At 48.2% G+C, this 22,476-nt stretch overlaps 1 protein-coding gene across 13 annotated transcripts in view; it reads right to left on the bottom strand.

Annotated features, from left to right (window-relative positions):
• Nucleotides 1-22,476, bottom strand: part of CYRIB (CYFIP related Rac1 interactor B) — a 142,822-nt gene that overhangs the window by 106,082 nt on the left and 14,264 nt on the right. Inside the window, exon 1 of one of the 13 annotated variants that reach the window (XM_040261763.1) lies at nucleotides 12,626-12,846. The exons of 11 other annotated variants lie outside the window; for them this stretch is intronic. Coding sequence is in view for 1 of the 2 variants with exons in the window: in XM_040261760.1 (XP_040117694.1) it covers nucleotides 12,626-12,683 (58 nt within the window). In the remaining variant the exon portion in view is untranslated. Of the gene's footprint in view, nucleotides 1-12,625; nucleotides 12,847-22,476 lie in introns of those variants that run through there. One more of the 13 variants, XM_040261760.1, reaches the window with a different exon arrangement.

The raw sequence follows: 22,476 nt of genomic DNA, 5'->3' as shown, positions 1-22,476 counted from the left end.
GGTCCTGGGCGAAAGTCCTAGAAATTAGAAAAAAGTATACTAACTTGCTCTCACAAAACTCTTTATTTTAAGAACATGAAGATTACGTTGGTCTTTCCATCACTTAGAGACAAACCAGGAAAGAGAGTATGTCTCCCCTAGAAGGAAAGTCATCTCAAAACAAGGGTGACTTTCTCTCACTTCCTCTCTGTGGACAGAGAAAAGCTGGACTATGACTCTAGAAACTGGTCTACCGCCATACCACGCTGAATACGCCTGATCTCATCTGATCTCAGAAACTGAGCAGGGTCGGGCCTGGTTAGTACTTGGATGGGAGACTCTAGAAACTGGATCTGATCTTTTTTCGTCTTTAGACTTACAGCATGGGCTGCAGTCCATTCTTGGTCTTTCAGAGCTGTGTGACTTTGGGTAAGTCACTGAACCTTTCTGAGCTTCTGTAGCTGCTGCTGTCAAGGGAGGACACTCATTCACTCAAGACCTATCTGCTGAGCACCTACAATATGCCAAGCATGCGGCCATGGGATTAATTCCAGTAATTAAACTGTCCCAGCCACAAAGAGCTCTCATTGATTAGTGGAATAAAGACTTCCCTGGCTCCAAAAAAAAAAAAAAAAAAAAATCAATAAAGTCAACACCCCTGTCCCACCCGGACAGGTGACTCCAAAAAAAAAAAGACTTCCCTGGCAGTTCAATGGTTAAGATGCCATGCTTCCGATGAGTACAGGTGCTGGGCAATCACAGAAAAGGGTATTTAATTAATTCCACAGGGGAGGGAAAGTGTTGGGTATAAGGAAGACTTTCCTCAAGAAGGTGTTATCTAAGCTGTGAACAAAAAGACAAGTTAGAATTTGCCCAACCGAGGGGGATCCAAGCAAAACTGGCAGCATATGGGAAGGCCCATAGGCAGGATGGCTGGTTCACGATGTCAAACACAAGAGGCAGGAAGAGAGACATTGGGTATGTCAACCTGGAGGTGCAAGCAGGTGGGCTTGCCAGGGCAATTTGCCTGGACTAGGAGGGTCAAGCATTCACAGAATCCCAGCCACACCAATCACAAGACCCTTGGACCAAATTCCAAGACCTTGACCTAGGGTTTGGAGAGGGAAATGGCAACCCAATCCAGTATTCGTGCCCAGAAAATCCCTGGGACACAGGAGCCTAGTGGGCTACAGTCCATGGGATGGCAAAGAGTCGGACAGGACTGAGCGACTAACACGTTCAAACACGTTCAGGGTCCCTCCCAGTCCTAAGGGCTGACCCCTATGGTCTTCTGAGACCCCAGATCTTCCTCTTGGCCTGATAACCCTTGCACAGCACAGCCACGTCCCTGAGTCCACTCAGGGAAATGCCAAGCCTCCCACGTGGGCCCCGTCCTTCCTCTTTCCTTTCCCTTCGGGAGAGACTAGCCAGTGACTCAAGGAGGGAGTTGTCCCCTACTTGTCATTTGTTTCTTAAAAAACAAAAAGCACCCAGGACTCACTCACACAGTCATTTGCCCAACCTCCTTCTCCCACCCAGCCCCTGACCTGGCTGAAGAAATGCTGAATTATCTGTGTAGACTGTCACCTCCAGGACACTTGAAGCTACCTGAGGGTGGACGCTCATTTTGGTCATTCTGCTGACCCCGCCCCTGGCATTGACCTCTGATTCATACCAGGCCCTCAAAAATGCATGCAGACATGAATGGGTTTAATGTCTCTACAAAGGAGCACCCACCCAGAGCTGCCCTCAGACAGCAGCTCTGAGACCAGTGTGGAAAACCCAGAGAGGTGTCAGCTCAACACCCCTCCCCCAGGGCTCCCTAAGCCACTGTAGACGCTCAGCAAAGCCCCATTGGAAAACTAACACCCCCACCACTCGTGATACCAGTGAAGAACCTCAGGTCTGAAAGGATGATACGACTTGTCCAAGGACTCTTAGCTAACGCAATGTTTTTAAAAGGGGGACATCAGGGACTTTCCTGGTGGTCCAGTGGATAAGACTCTGAACTCTCAATGCAGGGAGCCTGGGTTCGATCCCTGATCAGGGAACTAGATCCTGCATGCCACTACTAAAGATCCCACATGCCATAACTAAGACCCAGCATGGCCAATTAAATAAATATTAAAAAAAAAAAAAGTGGGACAATGGTCTTAAATGGAAGGCTATCTAGTTGCCCCTACCAGAAACGTTGCTTATTTTAGGGGAAAATACTGGGCAGGTCTAATGGAATCTTCCCTTTACCTGACCACCAATTACATCATACTTTCACAACCCCTGGGATTTTCTAGGCAGGACTAAAGCTCCCATTGAAGCATCGATCTATTTTTGAAGATGTCTAAAAAAACTTTTTTAGGGTCTGGGTATGTTCTTGGATTACGGATCACTTTTTAATTCTCTATAATGTGATCTCAGGCTATAACAATTTTTAAAGGAAAGCTGAGATCCCTGAACACTCTTTTTTTAAAAAGATGTTTTGATATTAACTTTACTGTGACAGCAAACACAATTTTTAAGAAAGCCATTTTGACCTATATAACCCTTTCACCAAAAGAATTCCTTATCGTTCCTGTGTCCTCTTATTAAAAGTTTTTATTCAGAGATCGATACTCGGTACCAATGTATGTATTTCATTTAAAGGAACCCAGGTAGCACTAATGGGAAAGGGTCCGCCTGCTAATGCAGGAGACATAAGAGACGTGGGTTTTACCCCGGATTGGGAAGACGCCCCTGGAGGAGGGCATGGCAACCCACTCCACTATTCTTGCCTGCAGAATCCCATGGACAGAGGAGCCTAGTGGGCTACAGTCCACGGGGTCACAACTGAAGCAACTTAACACACACGCACCTTTTAGAGTAGAAGTTACTTAAACAAAACAAAAACAAAATACAAACGAACACACTTATTATGCAAGTCACTGGCATGATGTTTCTGAAACCACCACAGGGCAAAACCCAGGTGACGAATGAAGTGCACCTGGAAATTCTGGGTCTGGGACATTGAGGGTAACATTTTCTAGCCTGCTTCATTCAATCATTATTCTGACACCTTCCATATCCCATTTAATAGGAAACAGACAAAGGAAAACAGATGTTTTACTTGTATCCACCTGGCACGGCAAACTCCCAAAGCTTGCAATAGCTGCTTATCGCTGAAGAGTTTAAAGCAATATTTTTGTGCCAGTGAAATAACATCTCAAATGGCCTAGCACAGTGGTTCTCACTCCAGCTCAACCAAAATTCACAAGAGCAGGAGGAAAATCTTTAAAACTACTGTTGCTGGGTCCCCAGCCTGCACAATTAAAACAGAATCTCTAAGGATGAAACCTTAGCACTATAGTTTTCCCAAGATCCCTAGGTGACTACGGCACAAGGACTGCAAACCACGGGCTAGGTTAACTCATTAGTCAAAGAAAGCCCATGGGAAACCTTATCTGCAAGTGATGAAGGCATTGTAATTAAATAAAACGGCAGATGTAAAAGCACCTAACAGGGCCTGTTACCCAGAAGACACTTAATAAATGTTAATTAAACAAAAAAATAATTCAAGTAATTACTCCTTCTCCTCAGTGAATTCACCTTGTAATTTTATTGGCTTGTTTATCACTTGCTGTTTTTTCTTAGCCTTGATTCATTCTATCCCTATGTTAATAATAATAAAAATATCTATATGTTAACAAAATTATAAACATATACCCATAATCCTGTTCAGTTATAAGAGCTCTGTACTATTTCCAACAACTCTTAATCACTTATTTAATAAAACTTTCCCCTAGAACAGTGGCTAATATGTACTAAATACTCAACAAATGTTATTTATAATAAGTATTATTATTCAGGATTCATGATAATCTGCAAAACTTAGGCTGAAGTTTTATTTATACTATTCAAAGGACTTAGTGAGAATGTAAAAATATTAGCAGGGCAATATTTTTTTAACTTTCTTTTTTATATTGGAGAATAGCCAACTAACAATGTTGTGATAGTTTCAGGTGGACAGAAAAGGGACTCAGCCATATATATATATATATATATATATATATATTCTCTGCCAAACTCCCGTCCCATCCAGGCTACCACATAACACTGAGCAGAATTCCTGTGCTATACAATAGGACCTTGCTGCTTATCCATTTTAAATATAGCAGTATACACATATGGATCCCAAACTCCCCAGGGCAATATTTAACAAACTTAAAAAAATTTTTTTAAGCACATTCATTCTTTTTATAAATTTGTGAAAAAATATTAAATGTGATCACTGCACAGGTAACTAGCTTATCTTGCACATTCAAGGGGGCCCGGCAAAAGCTACTTGTGAACACTCAGCAGTTTCCACAGTCACTTGGAAAAGCTAACATTGCAATTAGTTCAAAGTGCTCTCTTAATCCAACTTTTCCCTACCACTGCCTCCCTGAGCCTGTATTAGGAAGGTGATTTTTCTTTATGTTCACATTACCCCCTCAGTTTAACTAAGAGAACAAAAATCTGTTTAAATATATATATATATATAATTTCTTAATCAAGATGAGAAAGTTTTATTAAGAACATTTCCAAACCTCCTGTTGCGCTGCTTGGATGAATTAAGCCAGGCGGCATCTGTCTCCTGTTGCGCTAAGCAGAGGAGCCATTCAATAGCCAGACTGGAAGGTCTACTGCTTTTGGTCCAGGATCACATTGTTAGCAGGAGACTCTTCCATGGTTTACACCTGAGCACGCCACTGTTTGCTTCCTTTCACCTTCTGACTGCAAACATCTGCCGTTTCATGTTTCAAATCAATACACACGCAAAAATAATCGTGATGTGCACTTTTCTAAATGCACTGTTGCTGTTTAGTCACTAAATCGTGTCTGACTCTTTGTGACCCCATGGACTGCAGCAGGCTAGGCTGCCCTGTCCTCCACTATCTCCTGGAGCTTGCTCAAATTCATGTCCATTGAGTGGGTGATGCCATCCAACCATCTCATCCTTTGTTGTCCCCTTCTCCTACTTTTCCAATGAGTCAGCTCTTGGCATCAGGTGGTCAAAGTATTGGAGCTTCAGCTTCATTTATATGTATATTATACATATAATAACTATTATACATATCATAACAAGTATTACTGGTCTGAATGTTTGTGTCCCCTCTCCGGGCTTCCCTGGTGGCTCAGACAGTAAAGCGTCTGCCCACAATGCGGGAGACCTGGTTCAATTCCTGGGTCGGGAAGATCCCCTGGAGAAGGAAACGGCAATCCACTCCAGCACTCTTGCCTGGAAAATCCCATGGACGGAGGAGCCTGATGGTCAGGCTACAATCCATGGGGTCAGGCTACAATCCATGGGGTCGCAAAGAGTCAGACACGACTGAGCGACTCTGTCCTGTCCTGTCCAAATTCCCATGTTGGAATCCTAACTCCCCAGTGTGATGGCTTTAGGAGGTCAGGCCTTTGAGAGGTCATGAGGGTGGAGCCCTCATGAACGGGATTAGTGCCCTTGTAAGTGAGACCCCAGAGAGCTCCCTCACTCATCCCATCACGTGAGCACACAATGAGAGGAGAGCCCTTGCCCAAGCATGCTGGTGCCTGGATCTCAGATTTTCAGCCTCCAGAACAGTGAGGACTATACGGCTGCTGTTTATAAGTACCCAGTCAGTAGCTCTGACAACCATAACAAAGTCAAAAGTGACCACACAAACAAGTAATAGCTTGGTTTGCTCAATAAGAATATCATGATTGACTATCACACGCCAGACAGCTCCAGAGGCACAGGGAGATGGAGGTGAGGACAGAGTTCCCATCTTCAAGGATCTCAGGCTCCAAGGACAGTGTATGAATTGGCTACTGTGACACAATGTGACTCTGACCAGGGGTGACAAGGAAATGCAAAGGATAGGGTCACAGGGGCAACCCTAAATATTTAGAATCAGAAATTCGGAAATGAAAATGAATAAGCACATAGGAGATAAATAGTTGTGGATAACAATGTTAAGATAACTACTGCAGCTTTCATCAATTGCACTGCCCTCTCAACTCCCATCACCTAATCTTGACAATCCGATGCCACTTTGGGGACCTCCCTGGTGGTCCAGTGGCTAAGACTCCATGCTTCTAAAGCACAGGGGTGCATGTTTGACCCCTGGTCAGGGAACTAGATTTCAAATGCCACAGCTAAAGATCCTGTGTGCTGCAGCTAAGACCCAGCACAGCTAAATAAATAAACACATATTAAACATATGTACATATCTATCCTGTGATAAACCATAATAGAAAAAGAATATATATATAAAGAATATATATAATCACTTTGCTGTACAGCAGAAATTAACACAACATTGTAAACCAACTATACTTCAATTAAAAAAATAAATTAAAAAGGAGGTGAAGGAGGAAGAGAAGACTTCCTGGAGACTGAACAGCCAGACTCAGTACCATCTCAGCAAAACCGCAGCCCTGTGGGTCAGCCCTAGTCCCACCCTTTTCAAACTGTGCCACCATTAAAGACATATCACAATGTCCTTGCAAGCATAACATGGGTGAAGGTAGAGAATGTCATCGGGGGTGTCTGGTCTAAATGCCTAGTTTTATAGATGGGAGTGTCTGACACAGAGAAGGGAAGGAACTTGCCTGCAGTAAAGACGGCAGGACCACAGCGGAGTCAGAACCAGCTCCCAAGATTTCTGACTCCTAACTACCCAGGGCTGACTACTGAGCTTCCACCCACTTCCAAACTCCTTCACCTGATTAACTAACTGCATCCAGGTGTCTGCTCTCAGCTCAGGTGCATGCCCTTTAGGGAAAGGCTTCTGGGGACATCCTACCTGGTACTCCCTCTTCTCTGAGCACTCCTCCCAGACTATGCTGCCACTTCATCAGCTAGCTTCCCCCCACCCTTGACCTTGGAGCAACTCTTTGTTCAAGTCTTGTATCCCGGACCTGAGCACAAGCAGGAGGTCTACGTGGACACAGTCCAGTAAACAAAGTGACCGATGTCTCAGGTTCTTGGGAATTTCCCAGCATTAACCAAGCAAGTCCCAAGTCCCTGAAAATCCCTTGGCAAACCAGGACAGCTGGTCGCTCTACTAGTGGACACCAACAAAGTGACATGGGGCTTCCCAGGTGGCGCTAGAGGTAAAGAGCCTGCCTGCCAATGGAGGAGACGAACGTCTGATCCTCGCATTGGGAAGATCCCCTGGAGGAGGGCACGGCAACCCACTCTAGTATTCTCGCCTGGAGAATTCCACAGACAAAGGAGGCTGGTGGGCTACAGTCCACAGGGTCGCAAAGGGTTGGATACAGGTGAAGTGACTTAGCACGCATGCAGCAAAGTGAGACGGCTGGTTCACCACGTTCCCCACCTCTAACCATCCTCAGCCACTGTGCAAGCTGGGCCCAGAGCCATGTCTCCGCCATGTGGTCACTCTAGCTCAGCACTGATAGAACTTTCTGCGCTGCTGGAGATGTTCCTTATCTATACTGTCCAATACGGGAGTACCAGACCCAGGGGACTACAGAGCAGCTGAACTCTGGCTGGTGCAACCGAGTTTTTAATTATATTTAATTTTTATTAATTTCTATTTGAATAGCCCCGTGTGGCTAGTAGCCACCACATAGAACAGTTTGTCTTTGGTTTTACATAATTAGATCTACAGTCCACCTCTGTGCACGGAATGGGCTTTGGAGTCAGAATGATCACGGTTCGAATCCTGACTCAGTCATGTGCAAATGTCACAACCCCCTGGGGAAGCTTGTTTCTCCCTCTGCGATCCTGACAAGTTGACTACGAGACAGTGTTCAGAAAGTGGTTGGTTCCTGGGAGAACTTATGCAAAAGGATTTCTCTGGAAACCAATGAACCATGTAAAATGTAAAAAATGTAAAATGCTATGTAAAAATGCTAGAAAAATATGATTCTGAACCCAAAAGAGTGCAAGGGCATCATCATGACCAGACTTCCAGCATCCCTGGCAGGTTCAAGTTCAGATTCTAAACTGCCGGGGCTGTGCTGCTTGACTGGTCCCAGGCCTGTGACTGGTTGTCACTGAGTCCCACTGGGGCAGCAGGCCCTGGGTCCTGAGAGATGCTGAGACTCTGAGGCCATCTGAGGATGACCCTACACGGTCCAGGGGCAGGGATCCGGGCCCTGCCCAGAGCAGTGAGAAGGCAACACCCAGAGGAAGCCCAGGTGCCCCACAGGGCTCTCAGGCGCACCCCGGGACAGCCACCTGGTGCCCAGGGGCACAGGACACACCGGGTCCAGCCTGCATCCGGCACATGTAAGAACACCACCCCCGTTGCCTCTCCCAAGGGCCAGGACACAGTAATGAGCTGGCAACCAGGAGCAGCTGCGAAACCCCGGAGGCATCTGGTTTCTGGAACCTGTCCCTGGCCCTAATGAATCCACCCCCTCGGCAGGAACGGGCAGCAGGTCCCGGGAGGAGCAGGCTGCGGATCACAATCACCTGGGGAGCTTTTCCGCAACACTGTTCCCCAGACTGGGCACCAGTGTTTGCAGAAAGCTCCCAGGTGACTGTGAGTCCCAGTGGCACGGCTGGGACTCGGTGTCTGTCATCTGAGGGCTTGGGAAGGTGGTTCTGATGGGGACTATCTAAGCAGCACTAGAGGGCTTCCTAGGTGGTTCGGTGGTAAAGAATCTGCCTGCCAAGCAGTAGACATGGGTTCGATCCCTGGGTCGGCAAGATCCCCCGGAGAAGGAAATGGCAACCCACTCCAGTATTCTTGTTTGGAGGAGCCCATGGACAGAGGAGCCTGGTGGGCTACAGACCATGGGGTTGCAAAGAGTCGGACGTGACTGTGCGCACATGAGCACGAGGCAGAACTAGGGCTGGGGAGAGAAGTCCCCTTGTTAACAAGTCCCTCCGTCTGGCCGCAGGGACAATAGATGGTCGGGGGACCCTGACACCACAGCTAGGTCACAAGTTGCTCGCCTCCCTCCCGCCCCAACTGGCAGAGACACTTCCGGTTCACCAGGCCCGAGCTGTCCCATGTCTCACGTGCAGCCTCGGTGGGGAGGGCCCTCCTTCCCCACTATCCCCAAGCACCCCAAGCAGAAGCTCTGATCTGTACACCTCTCCGTCCTGGCGTCCCATGGCTGCACCCAGCACCGAGGAAGCCCACAACAGATGTTATTATTGTGGTTGTTACTCTCATTTCACTGAAAAGGAAACCAGAAGCTGGCGACAGTATGACTCACCCCCGGCCCTAGGATGCTGGGGCAGGGCCGGGACAGGAACTCTGGGTGCCTGGGTTCATTCCCTCCCTGATACCCCAGGCTGGGGCTCACTGCCTCTGTGTCCACCCTCACCCACACTTTTTCTCCTCCCTCTTACAAGTCAGTATGCAGGTTCTGACCATCAGAATAAATGCTTATCAGTAGCCTCAGGCTCTGATTTATAGGATGCCACTTATCCTCAAAGGTTTCCCTGGTGGCTCAGTGGTAAAGAATCCGCCTGCCAAGGCAGGAGATGTGGGTTCTTCCGGGGAGGAGAAGATTCCCCTGGAGAAGGAAATGGCAACCCACTCCCGAATTCTTGCCTGGAGAATCCATGGACAGGGGAGCCTGGCGGGCTACAGTCCATGGTGTCACAGAGAGTCGGACACGACTTACCTACTAAACAACAAATTATCCCCCAAACAGTCCATGGAGTCTATGAACACACCGTGGGCGGTGTACAGGGCACTGGTTTTTAGCACAGCCTTGGAGCCTGGCATACTCGAACTGCCAGAGTAGCTGGGTGATCCTGGACACGTTTCTTAACCTCTCGGGGCTTGGCTTCTTCAGCTGTAAATAGGGATGATGGTATTTACCACTCAGGTTTGTGGAGAGGCTTACTGAGATCAAAGGGATCAGATGGGCTCCATGGCCGGCCAGCAGGAAGTACCAACAGCTGGTAGCTATTATTCAGGTGGCAGGCACTACCCTTCTTAGCATCTGCTCCACGCTCCATTTCAGACCCACAGAAGCCTCCAAACTATGCACCTTCTTGTGACCCTTCTCTTCGCACAGGCCACCCTGGGCCGGTGGACCCAGCCCACTGCCCTGGACCTGGCCTGTCCTCTTGGGAGCACCGTCCTGGAGGATCAAGTGGCTGGATTCATCATATCATCCCCACCCCATCCCCCCGCCAAGTCCCCCGGAAAAAAATAAACAAGAAGTAACTCTTTCTATTCCTCATTCCAGACTTCCTGAATTTAAATCAAATATTTGCACACTCTCCAAAGCCTATAAACCTGAATTGCTCACCGGAAAAAAAAAAAGAAAACTTAGGTGCAAAGAGAGTAAGCGTGGGCGGTTGTGGCCTCAACGAACCTCACAGGAAAGGGCATTTGATCTGAATAACCACACAGCCCAGCTGAGGGAGCAGGGTGAGCAGGAGAAAGCTGCCATTTACAGGGCCATCTTCCTGGCCTCTCTCCCACGACCTGCACAAAAATCAATGGTGCATTCCCTCTGTGGGCGGTCCATGGAAGCCCTGGGGTTGGGGGTGGCAGTGGGGCAGGGGGCGGTGAGTGTGAGGAGGGCTGGGGGAGGCGGGCAAGTGAGCACCAGCTCCCCAGTGCCACCCTGAGAGAGCTCAAACAGGAAGTGTTGGGCTGCTTCACGCCAGCATGGCTGCCCAGTTGTTAAAATCCCGAAGGACTTGACACAGGCTGGGAAAGAGGTGCTGTCTGGAGCCCCTCTCCCCGGCTGCCACAGCCCCCACCCAGAGGCCCCAGACGGGCCCCAGCTAGGAAAGGATGAATGTCAAGCACTGTGGAAACTTCCAGAAAGGACTCTGGTCGCTGCCCAATGTTAAACATTCTGAGCATCAACCCTGGGCACAGTTCAGAGGCATGAAGAATGCAAATGACACTCTGAGGGACTCAGAAGAACAAGCCTTCAATACACGTTTGCTGGAGGAAGAGAAGGAAAGACTGACGCACGGGGCAGCAGCACCTGGGACAGGCCAGGGACCCACAGCGCCTCCCTCCCTCTGGGCCACTCACTCCATCCAAGCTCAGGCACCAGAGCCTCAGAAGCCTCCCTGGTCAAACCAAAGGAAAGTCTGCCCTGACCTCCCACCCTAACCCACCCTAACCCTCACCAGGCAAAAGGGAACTTTGGGCTCCACCCTGCCCAGACTCCAGCCCCTCTGGGATGGCACCAGTGTCCTCGGGGGCACCTCCTGACCCTCCCACCATGTGCTCCAGGGGCTGCGTGTCAAAGCATGGAGTCTTCCAGAATCGATGCTGCTTCAAGAACAAGCATGTGACTAAAACCGGCCAGTAAGAGTCCTCTCAAGGCTCAAGAATGGTCATGTGACCCTAACTGGCCAATAAGGACGTTCTCGAGCACTTTGGCTGACATCATCAGGAAAGAGTATCCTTCTCCCATCACACAGGGCTATTCACATGAAAGGTTGAAAGCCTGAATCTATCTCACAGGGAGAGACCCCTTGAGAAACAAGGTGCAAGGAAGGCAAAGCAAAGAAACAGCGGGAGACAAAACCCAGCCAGCGTGGTCTGGGCCCATATCAGCCACCCCTGACTGTTTCACAATAAATGATCTTTTTCAAACCTAAGCCAGCTTGAGTTTGGTTTCTGTCACTTGGAACCCAGAGCATGGTCTGACACATTTCTCAGTGGGTGCACAAGAAGATGCTGGTTGCTACCAGACCTCACTTCCTGCCCTGGCTGCCAGTTCTTGTGACTTGATGGCTTACTGATGGCATCTGGGAGGTTGGCTCTGGGCCCCACACACTCCATTTCATGCAAAGAGGGCATCTCTCTCCCACTGAATCCCCAGACTCTGGTCTCTTGCCCTCCATCTCACAAGCTATGAACACCACTGGTTACCTGTTCTAATACATGGATCTTTCAGTGGCCCTATGTGGCCCGAAGATCAGGATGCAAGTCCCTCTAATGCAGCTCATAAAGCTGCCATCCCAGTATGTGAGGACATGAGTTCTCCAAACCAATCCTCCAGCCCAGCCACGCACACCTATGCCGAGATCACTCTCAACTCCAGGCTCCCAACCCCAAGACAGGAAGTGTCCCCAACCCATGCCAGCTGATTCCAAAAGCTCTTGCAGTACAAAGGTGACCCCTCGTGTTCTGTAACCCACATCCTGCCCACTGAGGTCACAGCCCCCACTCCTCACAGGGGTGAAGGCAATGTTGAAAAAAACCTCATCAACACAGCCTCGTCCCCACAGAAGAACTATCAGGACTCTCCCAAGAGCTTTCTAACACCCACCAAAGCCATAAAGTGGCTCTGAATCAAGACTTTGTCGTGTAAATTAAAACTCCCCATCACCACCCCAAGTTTTCATTGAAAAATCGGCCAGCTGTGTACATTTCATCCAAAGTCACCAGAAAAAAATCTATAGATAAAGCTTCTCTTGGCATGGAACACAAACTGACAGCATTTATAATTACACAGAGTTCACTGCAAGAAAGATTTCAGAGGACTTCCAGTGCAATCTTCCCATTTTACAGAAGTGGAAACTGAGATTCCAAGAAATGAAATGACAACCCGGGGTCACACAGACAGGAAGCAGAGGAGCCAAGACAAAACACCAGGTCCTCTGCTTTTTTTCCCCTCCAACAGTTTATAAATAATAACCTTATCTCCATTTACTCTGTTACAATACTAATTCATATACACTCACTTAAAAATGTGAGCCATGGAGAAGTGCTGTATGTTTTGATATTTTCTGCTCTTTGCATCACATCTCGCTGAGTGTCTCAAAACAGGGTCTCTGTTTCCTGGCAGAGAGGCTGGAGCCCTCCAGGCCTGAGACTTGGTGCGGTTTCTCACCCTCTCCACTGCCCGTAAACAACGCCAACAGGGGCAACACAGACAGTAACAGCTGCTGGTTGTGCAATAAGAGGCGACCTCTACTTCCTAATGCGGGCCTGGGCGAGGAGGTAGGGGGTGGGCTCTGTAAAAGTGTCTCCCCTCCCCTGGACCCAGCAACGTGTCCTGAGGACATTTGTTCATCACTCAGTGTGGTTTGTTTTGTTCTCTGTACATCCCATGCATCTCTAAAGAAAACGCCTCTTGCAGGGTAACAAAGATTTCAGAAACTGCCTGGAGCTCGAATTTCTGGCAGCTCGTTTCACTCACTGTGTGGCCTTTAGGCAGGTCACTTTACCTCTCTGGGCCTCAGTTGCCTCGTCTTCAAAAAATGGCAGAAACATCATCCATGGAATAGAGTTGGAATCCCTCGAGCTCTACTTGAGGCCGTGGCTACTTGGCAGACCTGGGTCATCACCCTGAATTCCCAGAGCCTTTCTCCTGACGCTGCCCATCAACTGCTCAACACACAGGCCACGATCATCCTCTAACTCAGCCCCGCCAACACCACAGCGTCCGCACCTGCCCCTCGTGCAGGGTCAGGCCCTAGGTGTCTGCCTTCCTGCCTGGGGACTGACCACTTCTTGGTCTGACGACCCCCCACGGTCGGCTGGCTCCAGGGCCCAAACTCGACAACCTGGTCACCCCAAACTGGCCAAGAAGCCCCACTGTCAAGTTTCTCCTCAAAGGCCTGAAAACCTCTCCCAGTTGCCATAAAATTACTCAATTTTTCCCTTGTGGGATCAGATGGAATTTAAGTCACTGAAGTCTATACAGCCCTTCCCGCACAGAACATGTAATGCCTGCGAGATTTCCTCTCCATCTCTGCCCCCAAATCAAGCCGGTGTTCTATTCACTGCTGTCACTGAGGAAGCAGGAGGGATCCACCTGCCAGCAAGCCCAGACTGAACGATCAGGCTTTCTATCTGGCTCTCATCGGTCAGTCCCGCCATCCCCCATGACAAGGTCAGGGCCTCTCACCCCCCAACTCCCTCCGGGCAGACATCTACCTATAGACGGAACCCTGTGTCTGCTCCCCAGCCTTCAATTCCATCCACTGAGTCTGGGGAGTCTAGACAGGCTCCGATGGGGGGAAGCAGAACTTCCCAGCAGAAGGTGGAACGGAGTTGGTGGGGCGAAGGGGCCAAGTACGTGCTAATGTGTGGCCGATCTGCTCGGGGTAAAAAAGAAAGGCACGGATCCACCTGCCAGTGCAGGGGACACAGGTTCGATCCCTGGTCCGGGAATATCACACATGCTGCAGGGCAACTAAGCCCACGTGCTGCCACCATTTGAGCCCATGTTCCAGAGCCCGGGAGCCACAACTGCTGCAGCCCACGCACCCTGGAGCCAGTGCTCCGCACAAGAGAAGCCACTGAGGTGAGAAGCCCGCGCGTGGCGACAAAGAGCAGCCCCCTCTTGCCACAGTCAGAGAAAGTCCGCGTGCAGCAATGAAGACCCAGTACAGCAAAAATAAACAAACAAAGAAGAAAGGGATCTGCAGCAACCTGGATGGACCTAGCGATTATCATACTAAGTGAAAGAGGCCAGAGAAACACAAATATCACATGGTATTGCTTATCTAAAACAGTCGGACACGACTGAAGCAACTTAGCAGCAGCAGCAGCAAACAGTGATACAGAAATAGACCCACACACACAGAAAACAAACTTATGGTTACCAAAGGGGAAAGCAGGGGAGGAATAAATTAGGTGTTTGAGATTAACATATATACACTGCTCTAGACAAAACAGATAACCAACAAGGACCTACTATATAGCACAGGGAACTAGATTCAATATTTTGTAATAAGCTATAAGGAGAAAGAATCTGAAAACGAATATATGTAACTGAACCACTGCTGTATCCTTGAAACTAACACAACACTGTAAATCAACTATACTTCAATTTAAAAAATAATAATGATAAAAGAAGAAAGGATATCCAGTTAACCCTTCAATTCACTCAGTGTATTTTCTGCCTGAACTTTCTGCCTCATTGTTTATATTAAAATATAAATATCATCAGGTCTCATCCAATGCCAAATCCCCAAATTTTTACAAATGCCCAAAACACACCTGGTGATACAAGAATGTAGGATGGATCAAGGATCAGGAATCTAAAACCTCAACAGACTATTAATAATAATTTCTTGAGTAGTGGGGCTTATACTGGGAGTGGGTGGAGGAGAGTCATCATGAACTGTTGGTGGGAATGAAAAATAGTGAAATCCCTTTGGACACCTGTTTGTCAGCTTCTCAAAAAGTTAAATACAGAAATCCACACAACCCACCAAATTCCACTCCTAGGCATCTACCCAGAAGAAATGAAGACCCACATTCACAAAGGCTAGCACACCAATGTTCATAGCAGCATTAATCCTAACAGCCCCAAAGTGAAAACAACACAAATGTTCATCAGCTGGTGAGTGGAGAAATGATGTGATATACTGCACAATAGCATATTTTTTCTATAATCAAGAGGACTAAAATACTAGCATCATCAATGTGGATGAACCTCAAAAACTTTATACCCAGTAAAAGAAGCCAGACACAAGACATCACATCTTCCACTTACACCTGTTGTTGTTCACTCACTAAATCATGTCTGACTCTTTGCAACCCCATGGGCTGCAGCAGGCCAGGCTTTCCTGTCCTTCACTATCTTTTGAAGCTTGCTCAAATTCATGTCCATTGAGTTGGTGGTGCTCTAACCATGTCATCCTCTGCTGTTCCCTTCTTTTGCCTTCAATCTTTCCCAGCATCAGGGCCTTTGCCAATGAGTCGGCTCTTCCACTTACATAAAGTGTCCCAAAGGCAAGTTTATAGACATTTATACAGAAGTACAGGTACAAAATCTGCCTGCAATGCAGGAGACCCCAATTTGATTCCTGGGTTGGGAAGATCTGCTGGAGAAGGGATAGGCTACCCATTCCAGTATTCTTGGGTTTACCTGGTGGCTCAGACGGTAAAGAATCTGCCTGCAATGTGGGAGACCTGGGTTCGATCCCTCGGTTGGGAAGATCCCCTAGAGAAGGGAACGGCTACCCACTCCAGTATTCTGGCCTGGAGAATTCCATGGACTATACAGTCCATGGGGTTGCAAAGAGTCGGACACGACTGAGCGACTTCCACAGGTACAAAAGTAGATTACTGGTTACCTGGGGTTGAGGACAAAGATTATTTGTAAAGGGACATGAAAGATCTCATCAGGGTGATGAAAGTGTTCTAAAAACTATATTATGGCCATGGCTGCACCCTTCAGTAAAATAACTAAAAAATCACTGAAATGGGTAGACTTTAGATACATAAAATATACCAAGCATTGGTTTCCTATGGCTGCTCTAACAAATTACCACAAACGTAGTGGCTTAAAATACAGACGTACTGTCTTATAATTCTGGAGACCAGAAATCCAGAATGGGCTTCGCTAGGCTGCGATCAGAACCAAGCTTTCTCCAGAAGTTCCAAGGGATTGTCTGTTCTCCCTTTCCTGGTGGCTGTGGGTACCCTGTGATTTGTAGCTTCAAACCGGCTTCAAAGCCAGAAGTATCAGCATCTTCAAATCTCTGATTCTGACCCTCTGTTTCCATCATCAAAACTCCTTCTCTGACCCTCACCCTCCATTTTCCTCTAATAAGCCCCACCTGGATAATCCGGAAAGAGCTTCCCATCTCAAGATCCTTGGTCCTGTCAGCAAAGTCCCTTTGAAAGGTAAGTGTTCACAGGTCCTGGAGACTGGGACATGGGCATCTCTGGGAGGAAATGATTCTGTCTACCTCATTACCTCAGTAGAGCTGTCACGAAAACAAACAAAAATAGCCCATGCAGGATGTGGCCAGCATGTAGGGCTCGTAAAGGTGACCTTCCTAGAAACCCCACTGCTGCAGAAGCCCTCAAGGGCCCTGTCCTAGGGAGCGCATAGGAACTGAAAGGGTCCTCACTTTGGCTTCAAATCTAAGAGGGAACAGGACAAGAGACCAAGAAAGCCTGGCAAGAAGACCCGGATCATCGGTCAAGTTCTAGATGAACGAGAGGATGAAGAGGGGAGAGTGGGAGAAATGCCTGTAGTTTCCACTGAGTTGACCCCTGCCCTGGTCCTCCCCACTCACCGTTGATTCTAAAGAAAAAGTTTCATGTCTGCACAGATGTGAGCGTTTTGGTGTTCTGAAATTTCCATCTCGCTGATTATTTTAAGAGAACCTAAATTAAGTTAGTCCCCAGACAATCTCTGATTTTGACAAGCACTTAAATCAATATGTATGGAGCCATCAGAGTTGCGCCCTCAGCAAATATCTGGACCAGACTGTCCTTATCAAGGTCAGAGGGCAGCGACCAGGACGGACCCTGTGGAAGCACGTGGCAGCCTGATGCCTTCTCTCCCTTCACGCCTTACAGTGGTCACCTCTCTGCCTAGCCTTCATCAAGGTTATGGCCCTTCCCAGCATTTGAAAATGGCTTTTTCTTTCCTGTCTCTTCTACTAGGCTGTGTGCTGCCACGTGGCTAACACAGTGTGGGCATGCGCACGCACACACACACACACACACGAATGAAAAAACAGGCAAAGAATAAGACATGTTTAAAGAAACAACAGGCTCAAGAGGTGAAATGAAAACTCCAAAGGACAAACATTTCCTCTCTTTGGTTCTGCACCCCCACGCTCCAGCACAGTACCTGCTGGCACTCAGTAAATACCAGCTAAAGGGATGAATGGCCAGAAAGCCCCTGGTCGCCAGGATTAGGGACTCCTGGTCTCTGCATTCCTGTGTCTGCGAACACAATGCCTGACACACAGTAGGTGGCCCAATGTTTACACACCTGACCTGCAGCAGACTGGGTCTTCGAGGAATGGGATCCTGTCGATACCACAAAAAGGGAGGCAGGAGATGGGGAGCCTCCAGAGCAAGCTCACCCACCTCCCATAATAGGGGTGGGGTGCCCCACTCTGCCTCGGTGGTATCTGTCAGTCAGGGTTACTGGTTACAGACAACAGAAAAGAAAAAAAAAAAAAAAAGGAATTTGATGAGAAAATTAGGGGAAGCTCCCAGAATTCCAGGCAGGCCGGAGAACCAGTCTGGGATAAAGGAGCAGGGGAGACTGGGCCAAGGACGTGACAACGGATGTCTGCTTAGGGTATTCCTGACTTTGAGGAACCTCTAACTCACCTGCATCACTGCTGCACTCAACCTGGAATCTAAGCCACGTGGCCACTTGCAGGCCGCATGCCACAGCCCAAGCAGCTAAATGTGGGAAAAAAGAACAACTAGTCCCCCTTGGTTTCTGTACTGGGAGTCAAAGCTCTGTTCCCCAGAAAGATTTACATCTTGGGGGTTCCCCCAGACAGGAAGGTGGGAAGGATGCTGAGATATAGAAAATACAGAAAATGCCTGTAAGACACACCAATTCACTGAACTACTGCAGACCCACGAGCCCTGTCTCACCATAACTGGTCCACAGACTGGACCCAGGGGCCCCCAGGGTGAAGGAAGTGAGAAAGGTCGCTGACTGTCTACCCAGCCTCAGAGCCAAGTGTGAACAAAGGAAGTGTTTCTTCATCTCTCACCACAGAGAGCAAGTGTCAAGCAGAATTTCAAGCATCTGCTATTGCAAAACACCTAACAGAGCAGCATAAGGTCACTTCCAGAAACACCCCTTTCTCTCTACCCCGTAAAGGCGTTTGGCTTCAGCTACATCCTGGGTAACTTCATTGGCATAAACTGAGGTCCATTCATTCACTTGTTTGTTCATTTATTCAGAGAACTGTTTCAATACCCAGATGTGCCAGGCCTCCTGCTGGGTTCTAGGGTTACAGAGATGAATCCTTGGCTTCCAGAAGTTCAGCTGGCTAAAGGAAAGGATAAAAAGCAAGCAAGTTCTGCACTGGGGATGGCAAATGTAGTGCAGAATTAGTGATCTGAATATAAGCTAAGCTACAGACATTTTTTTTAGCAATTGCTGGGCATCACTCCATTTAGAAACACACACATACACACACAAAATGAGCTAGTTCCTGAGTCAGCCACTAGCCCTAGGACCGAGCCCAAGAACAAGATCTGTATGTCCAACTTTAGGTCCCATTAGGAAGGGCTGCTGGTCACTGAGGTGGTTATAAATGTCCATCCCGGGACAGTCTCCATCCCTGAGTCACGGGAGAAAAGGCAGAGGCAGACAGCATTACCCAGGCGGCTGTGCTCTGAGAGAGATCCTAGCTCTTGGCGACAGGTGGTCCTCAGGAAGCTGGGAGACAAAGGTTGCCCTAAGTGCCCCTGCTTTACCCTCCACAAACCATGACACCAACACCTGCCCCTTGTTTTACACTTTCTGGTTATAAAGCGCTGTTACACTTCCGTGCTCATCCATCATTCATTCCCCAAATACCTATTATATGTGAGCTACTCTGCTTAAAGCTAGGAATCTAAAGAGGAAGAAAACACAGCCCCTACCCTTTAGGATGCCACTTCCTCCAGGAAGCCCTCCTTGATCTCTTTGGCCGGGCTGCACATCCCCCACCCCAGCTCCCTGTATCACTGCTAGCTCTCTCTCCATTTCAGTTCCCCGGCTTAGATGAAAAAAGGACTCATCTACCTCCGACACCACCGTCCCCACCCAGGGCCTCGTATGGTAGAATAAATGCCTTAAGGAAGCCCCAGTGTGGGGAGCTGAGAAGATAGAGGAGAAACTGAAACCCAGGGGGCAGGGCAAGTTGACTCTTTAGGTAAGAGTCTGGCATTATCCTTCTGCCCTTTGGTTTCTAGATCAGGAAGTCTGTCTCAGAGGGCCTGGGTGACCTGCCCAAGATTCCTGTCCATACAACTAGCAGAGCCTCTAACCCTACTCTCTTCATATGAGTTTCCAGACTGAATGGACACACCAGCCAGCTGCTGGCTCACTTTCTCCCCAGCAGTCACGGAGTTCCATCTGCCCTCCTATGACCAGCTTGTTGTTGGCACCTACTGGATTCTTCACCCTCCCCCAGAGCACTGTTCTAAGATACAAGGAGATAGGAGCCTGTGATTAAAACAAAGAAACGCATTCCTAATGATGGAACGTCGGGTAATCATTTATTCATTACACAAATATTTACTGAACACCCACGGGATGCTCTGTTCTAGAGGTGAAGAAGCAGGAGTGAACACAGGCAAAAATCGCTGCTGCCCACGAAGGTCTGATGGTGTTACAGAAAGGTGGTGTCCCTCTGGTGAATTAATGAATAAATCAAAGGTAACCTCAGGTGATCTACTGCAGGTAATGTCGATGTGATGTAAGCTGACTCAGAGCCCCTGATCTGCTGGGGGGCAGGGAGACCACATAATTCTTCACCCCCAGGTGTCTCTGCTAGTGGATCCCTTGTCTTACTCTTCCAACAGTCCCAGTACAAGACAAATAGAATAAGCCCCCTTTTCTGGCCATTGCTGGCTTCCTAATTAAAGTCAAGGATGTGTGTTTACTCAAGGTCTATAAACACAGACCCCAAAAAAGTGTTTAAGAGAAAGCAGATGAAATGTGGGTAAGGACTAGCTAATAAAATCAGGGGGAAAAATGCTGGGAGTTTTCAACCATGACCGTGATTAAACGAAACTTGCGGGGAGGATGCTCTGAGGGCCATGGTCCAGAAATGTGTGCAGAGCCCGAGTTTCCATTGCAAAATGTAAACCATAACTTCCTGCTGAATTAATTGGTCCCCGGTGGGAGAGTCAGGCTAAGTTGCTCTGGACCATGCAGCTCCTCCTGCCTCACCCCTCCCCGTCTTCTACCACTAGGTTGTCACACAGCTCGTCAAGACTGCATTTAAAAATCCTGTGGACTTGCAGCTTCGCTGGGGACTGTGTGTGCGCTCAATCATGTCTGACTCTCTGCGACCCTATGGACTGCAGCCCGCCAGGCTTCTCTGTCCATGGAATTCTCCAGGCAAGAATACTGGAGTGGGTGCCATTTCTTTCTCCAAGGGATATTCCCGACCCAGGGATCGAACCTGCGTCTCTTGCAACTCCAGCACTGGCAGGAGGATTCTTTTATCACTGAGGCACCTGGGAAGCCCCAGTCTCTGGCAGATTAAAAGAGGCACTTAATGAAGCTCTGCAAGGAGATCCAACCAGACCATCCTAAAGGAGATCAGTCCTGAGTGTTCACTGGAAGGACTGATGCTGAGGCTGAAGCTCCAATACTTTGGCCACCTGATGCAGAGAGCTGACTCATTTGAAAAGACCCTGACGCTGGGAAAGATTGAAGGCAGGAGAAGGGGACGACAGAGAATGATATGGTTGGATGGCATCATTGCCTCGATGGACATGAGTTTGAGCAAGTTCTGGGAGTTAGTGATGGACAGGGAAGCCGGGCAGGCTGCAGTCCATGGGGTTGCAAAGAGCTGGACAGAACTGAGCAACCGAATTGAATGAAGCTCAGAAGCTGAGACCACCAGAACGTTCACTGTCATCAGGAGGCTTCAGTCTTCTCATCTAACCACTACCCCAGACAACGGCTAAGGCCCTTGCCAATGACAGCTGCCCACAAACCGTTCTCCTCAACCCAGGCAGGAGCCAGGGGTGTGGAGAAGGACCTTTCTTCTGAAATCTGGGTGCAAGTCTGGCCTGAATTTGAACATGAGGGGCAGAGATGGCCAGGAGCCCCAAGGATCCCCTAGAAAGTCAATGACATCCCAGAGATCAAAGTGGGCAAACTAAGGCTGACACCCTGGGCCAGCCCGAATAAAATGCTAATGAACACATTTCCACAATTAAAGTCAACAATGGGAGAGTCACCAGTGAGGCCCAGAAAACAGTCAATGTCTTTGATTAAGTGCTGATGAAATTCCCCATCACTGCTTTAATCTGGCTCCCCAGGGAGTTTCATTGGCTTTGAGATGTTTTCAAAGAAAACGATCTTGAATATATTAATACATGATTCCCCAAGCTACTAAACCGAAAGATGGGCCCTTCTGCCTCTACCCCTTCCCCAGGGCACGCAGCAGTTTCCCAGATGAGTCCTTAGTGTCAGACAATGGCAACCTTGGCTCTTTTTCTATAAAAGATGATCTTTCTCACCAGCGTTTACTCTCTGCTGGTCCAGCTCCTCTATCAGAGTCTCCGTTTATCAATGACTTTGTGCATTTGAAGCTGGAGCGAACCTCCTTGGGCTGGGACCAACCTCTCTTAAAGTTAAGGTCCTGATAAACATCAAAGTGCTCTTAGCAAACTGACTTGTTTCCATATCAGAGCAGAGTCCATCCCGAGTCAGCTCTACTGTCAACCTGGATTCTCAGCCATTCTGAGTATAAATTTACTGTTTAGTTGCTAAGTCATGTCTGACACTTTGTGACCTCATGAACTGCAGCACGCCAGGCTTCCCTGCCCTTCACTATCTTCTGGAGTTTGCTCAAACTCACATCCACTGAGTCAGTGATGCCATCCAACCATCTCATTCTCTGTTGCCCCCTTCTCCTCTTACCTTCTATCTTTCCCAGCATCAGGATTCTGAGCCACTCTGAGTATAAATGATCAAGAGGAAAACACACTGAAGGATGGCTCCTAAGCTAAGCCAGTCCACTCATTTGCCTATAGCTCCTTGACTGCTGCTGCCTTTTGCACATGCTGTTCCCTTTGTCTGAAATGCTTTTCCGTGCAGTGGCCTTTAAAATTCAAACTGTCACCTTGTCTATAAAGCCTG

This window comes from Oryx dammah, unplaced genomic scaffold (assembly GCF_014754425.2).
Source record: "Oryx dammah isolate SB20612 unplaced genomic scaffold, SCBI_Odam_1.1 HiC_scaffold_19, whole genome shotgun sequence".
Classification (NCBI taxonomy): Eukaryota; Metazoa; Chordata; class Mammalia; order Artiodactyla; family Bovidae; genus Oryx; species Oryx dammah.
The sequence above is the reverse complement of the archived record's forward strand: the minus strand, read 5'-3'. Positions and strand labels throughout refer to the sequence as shown.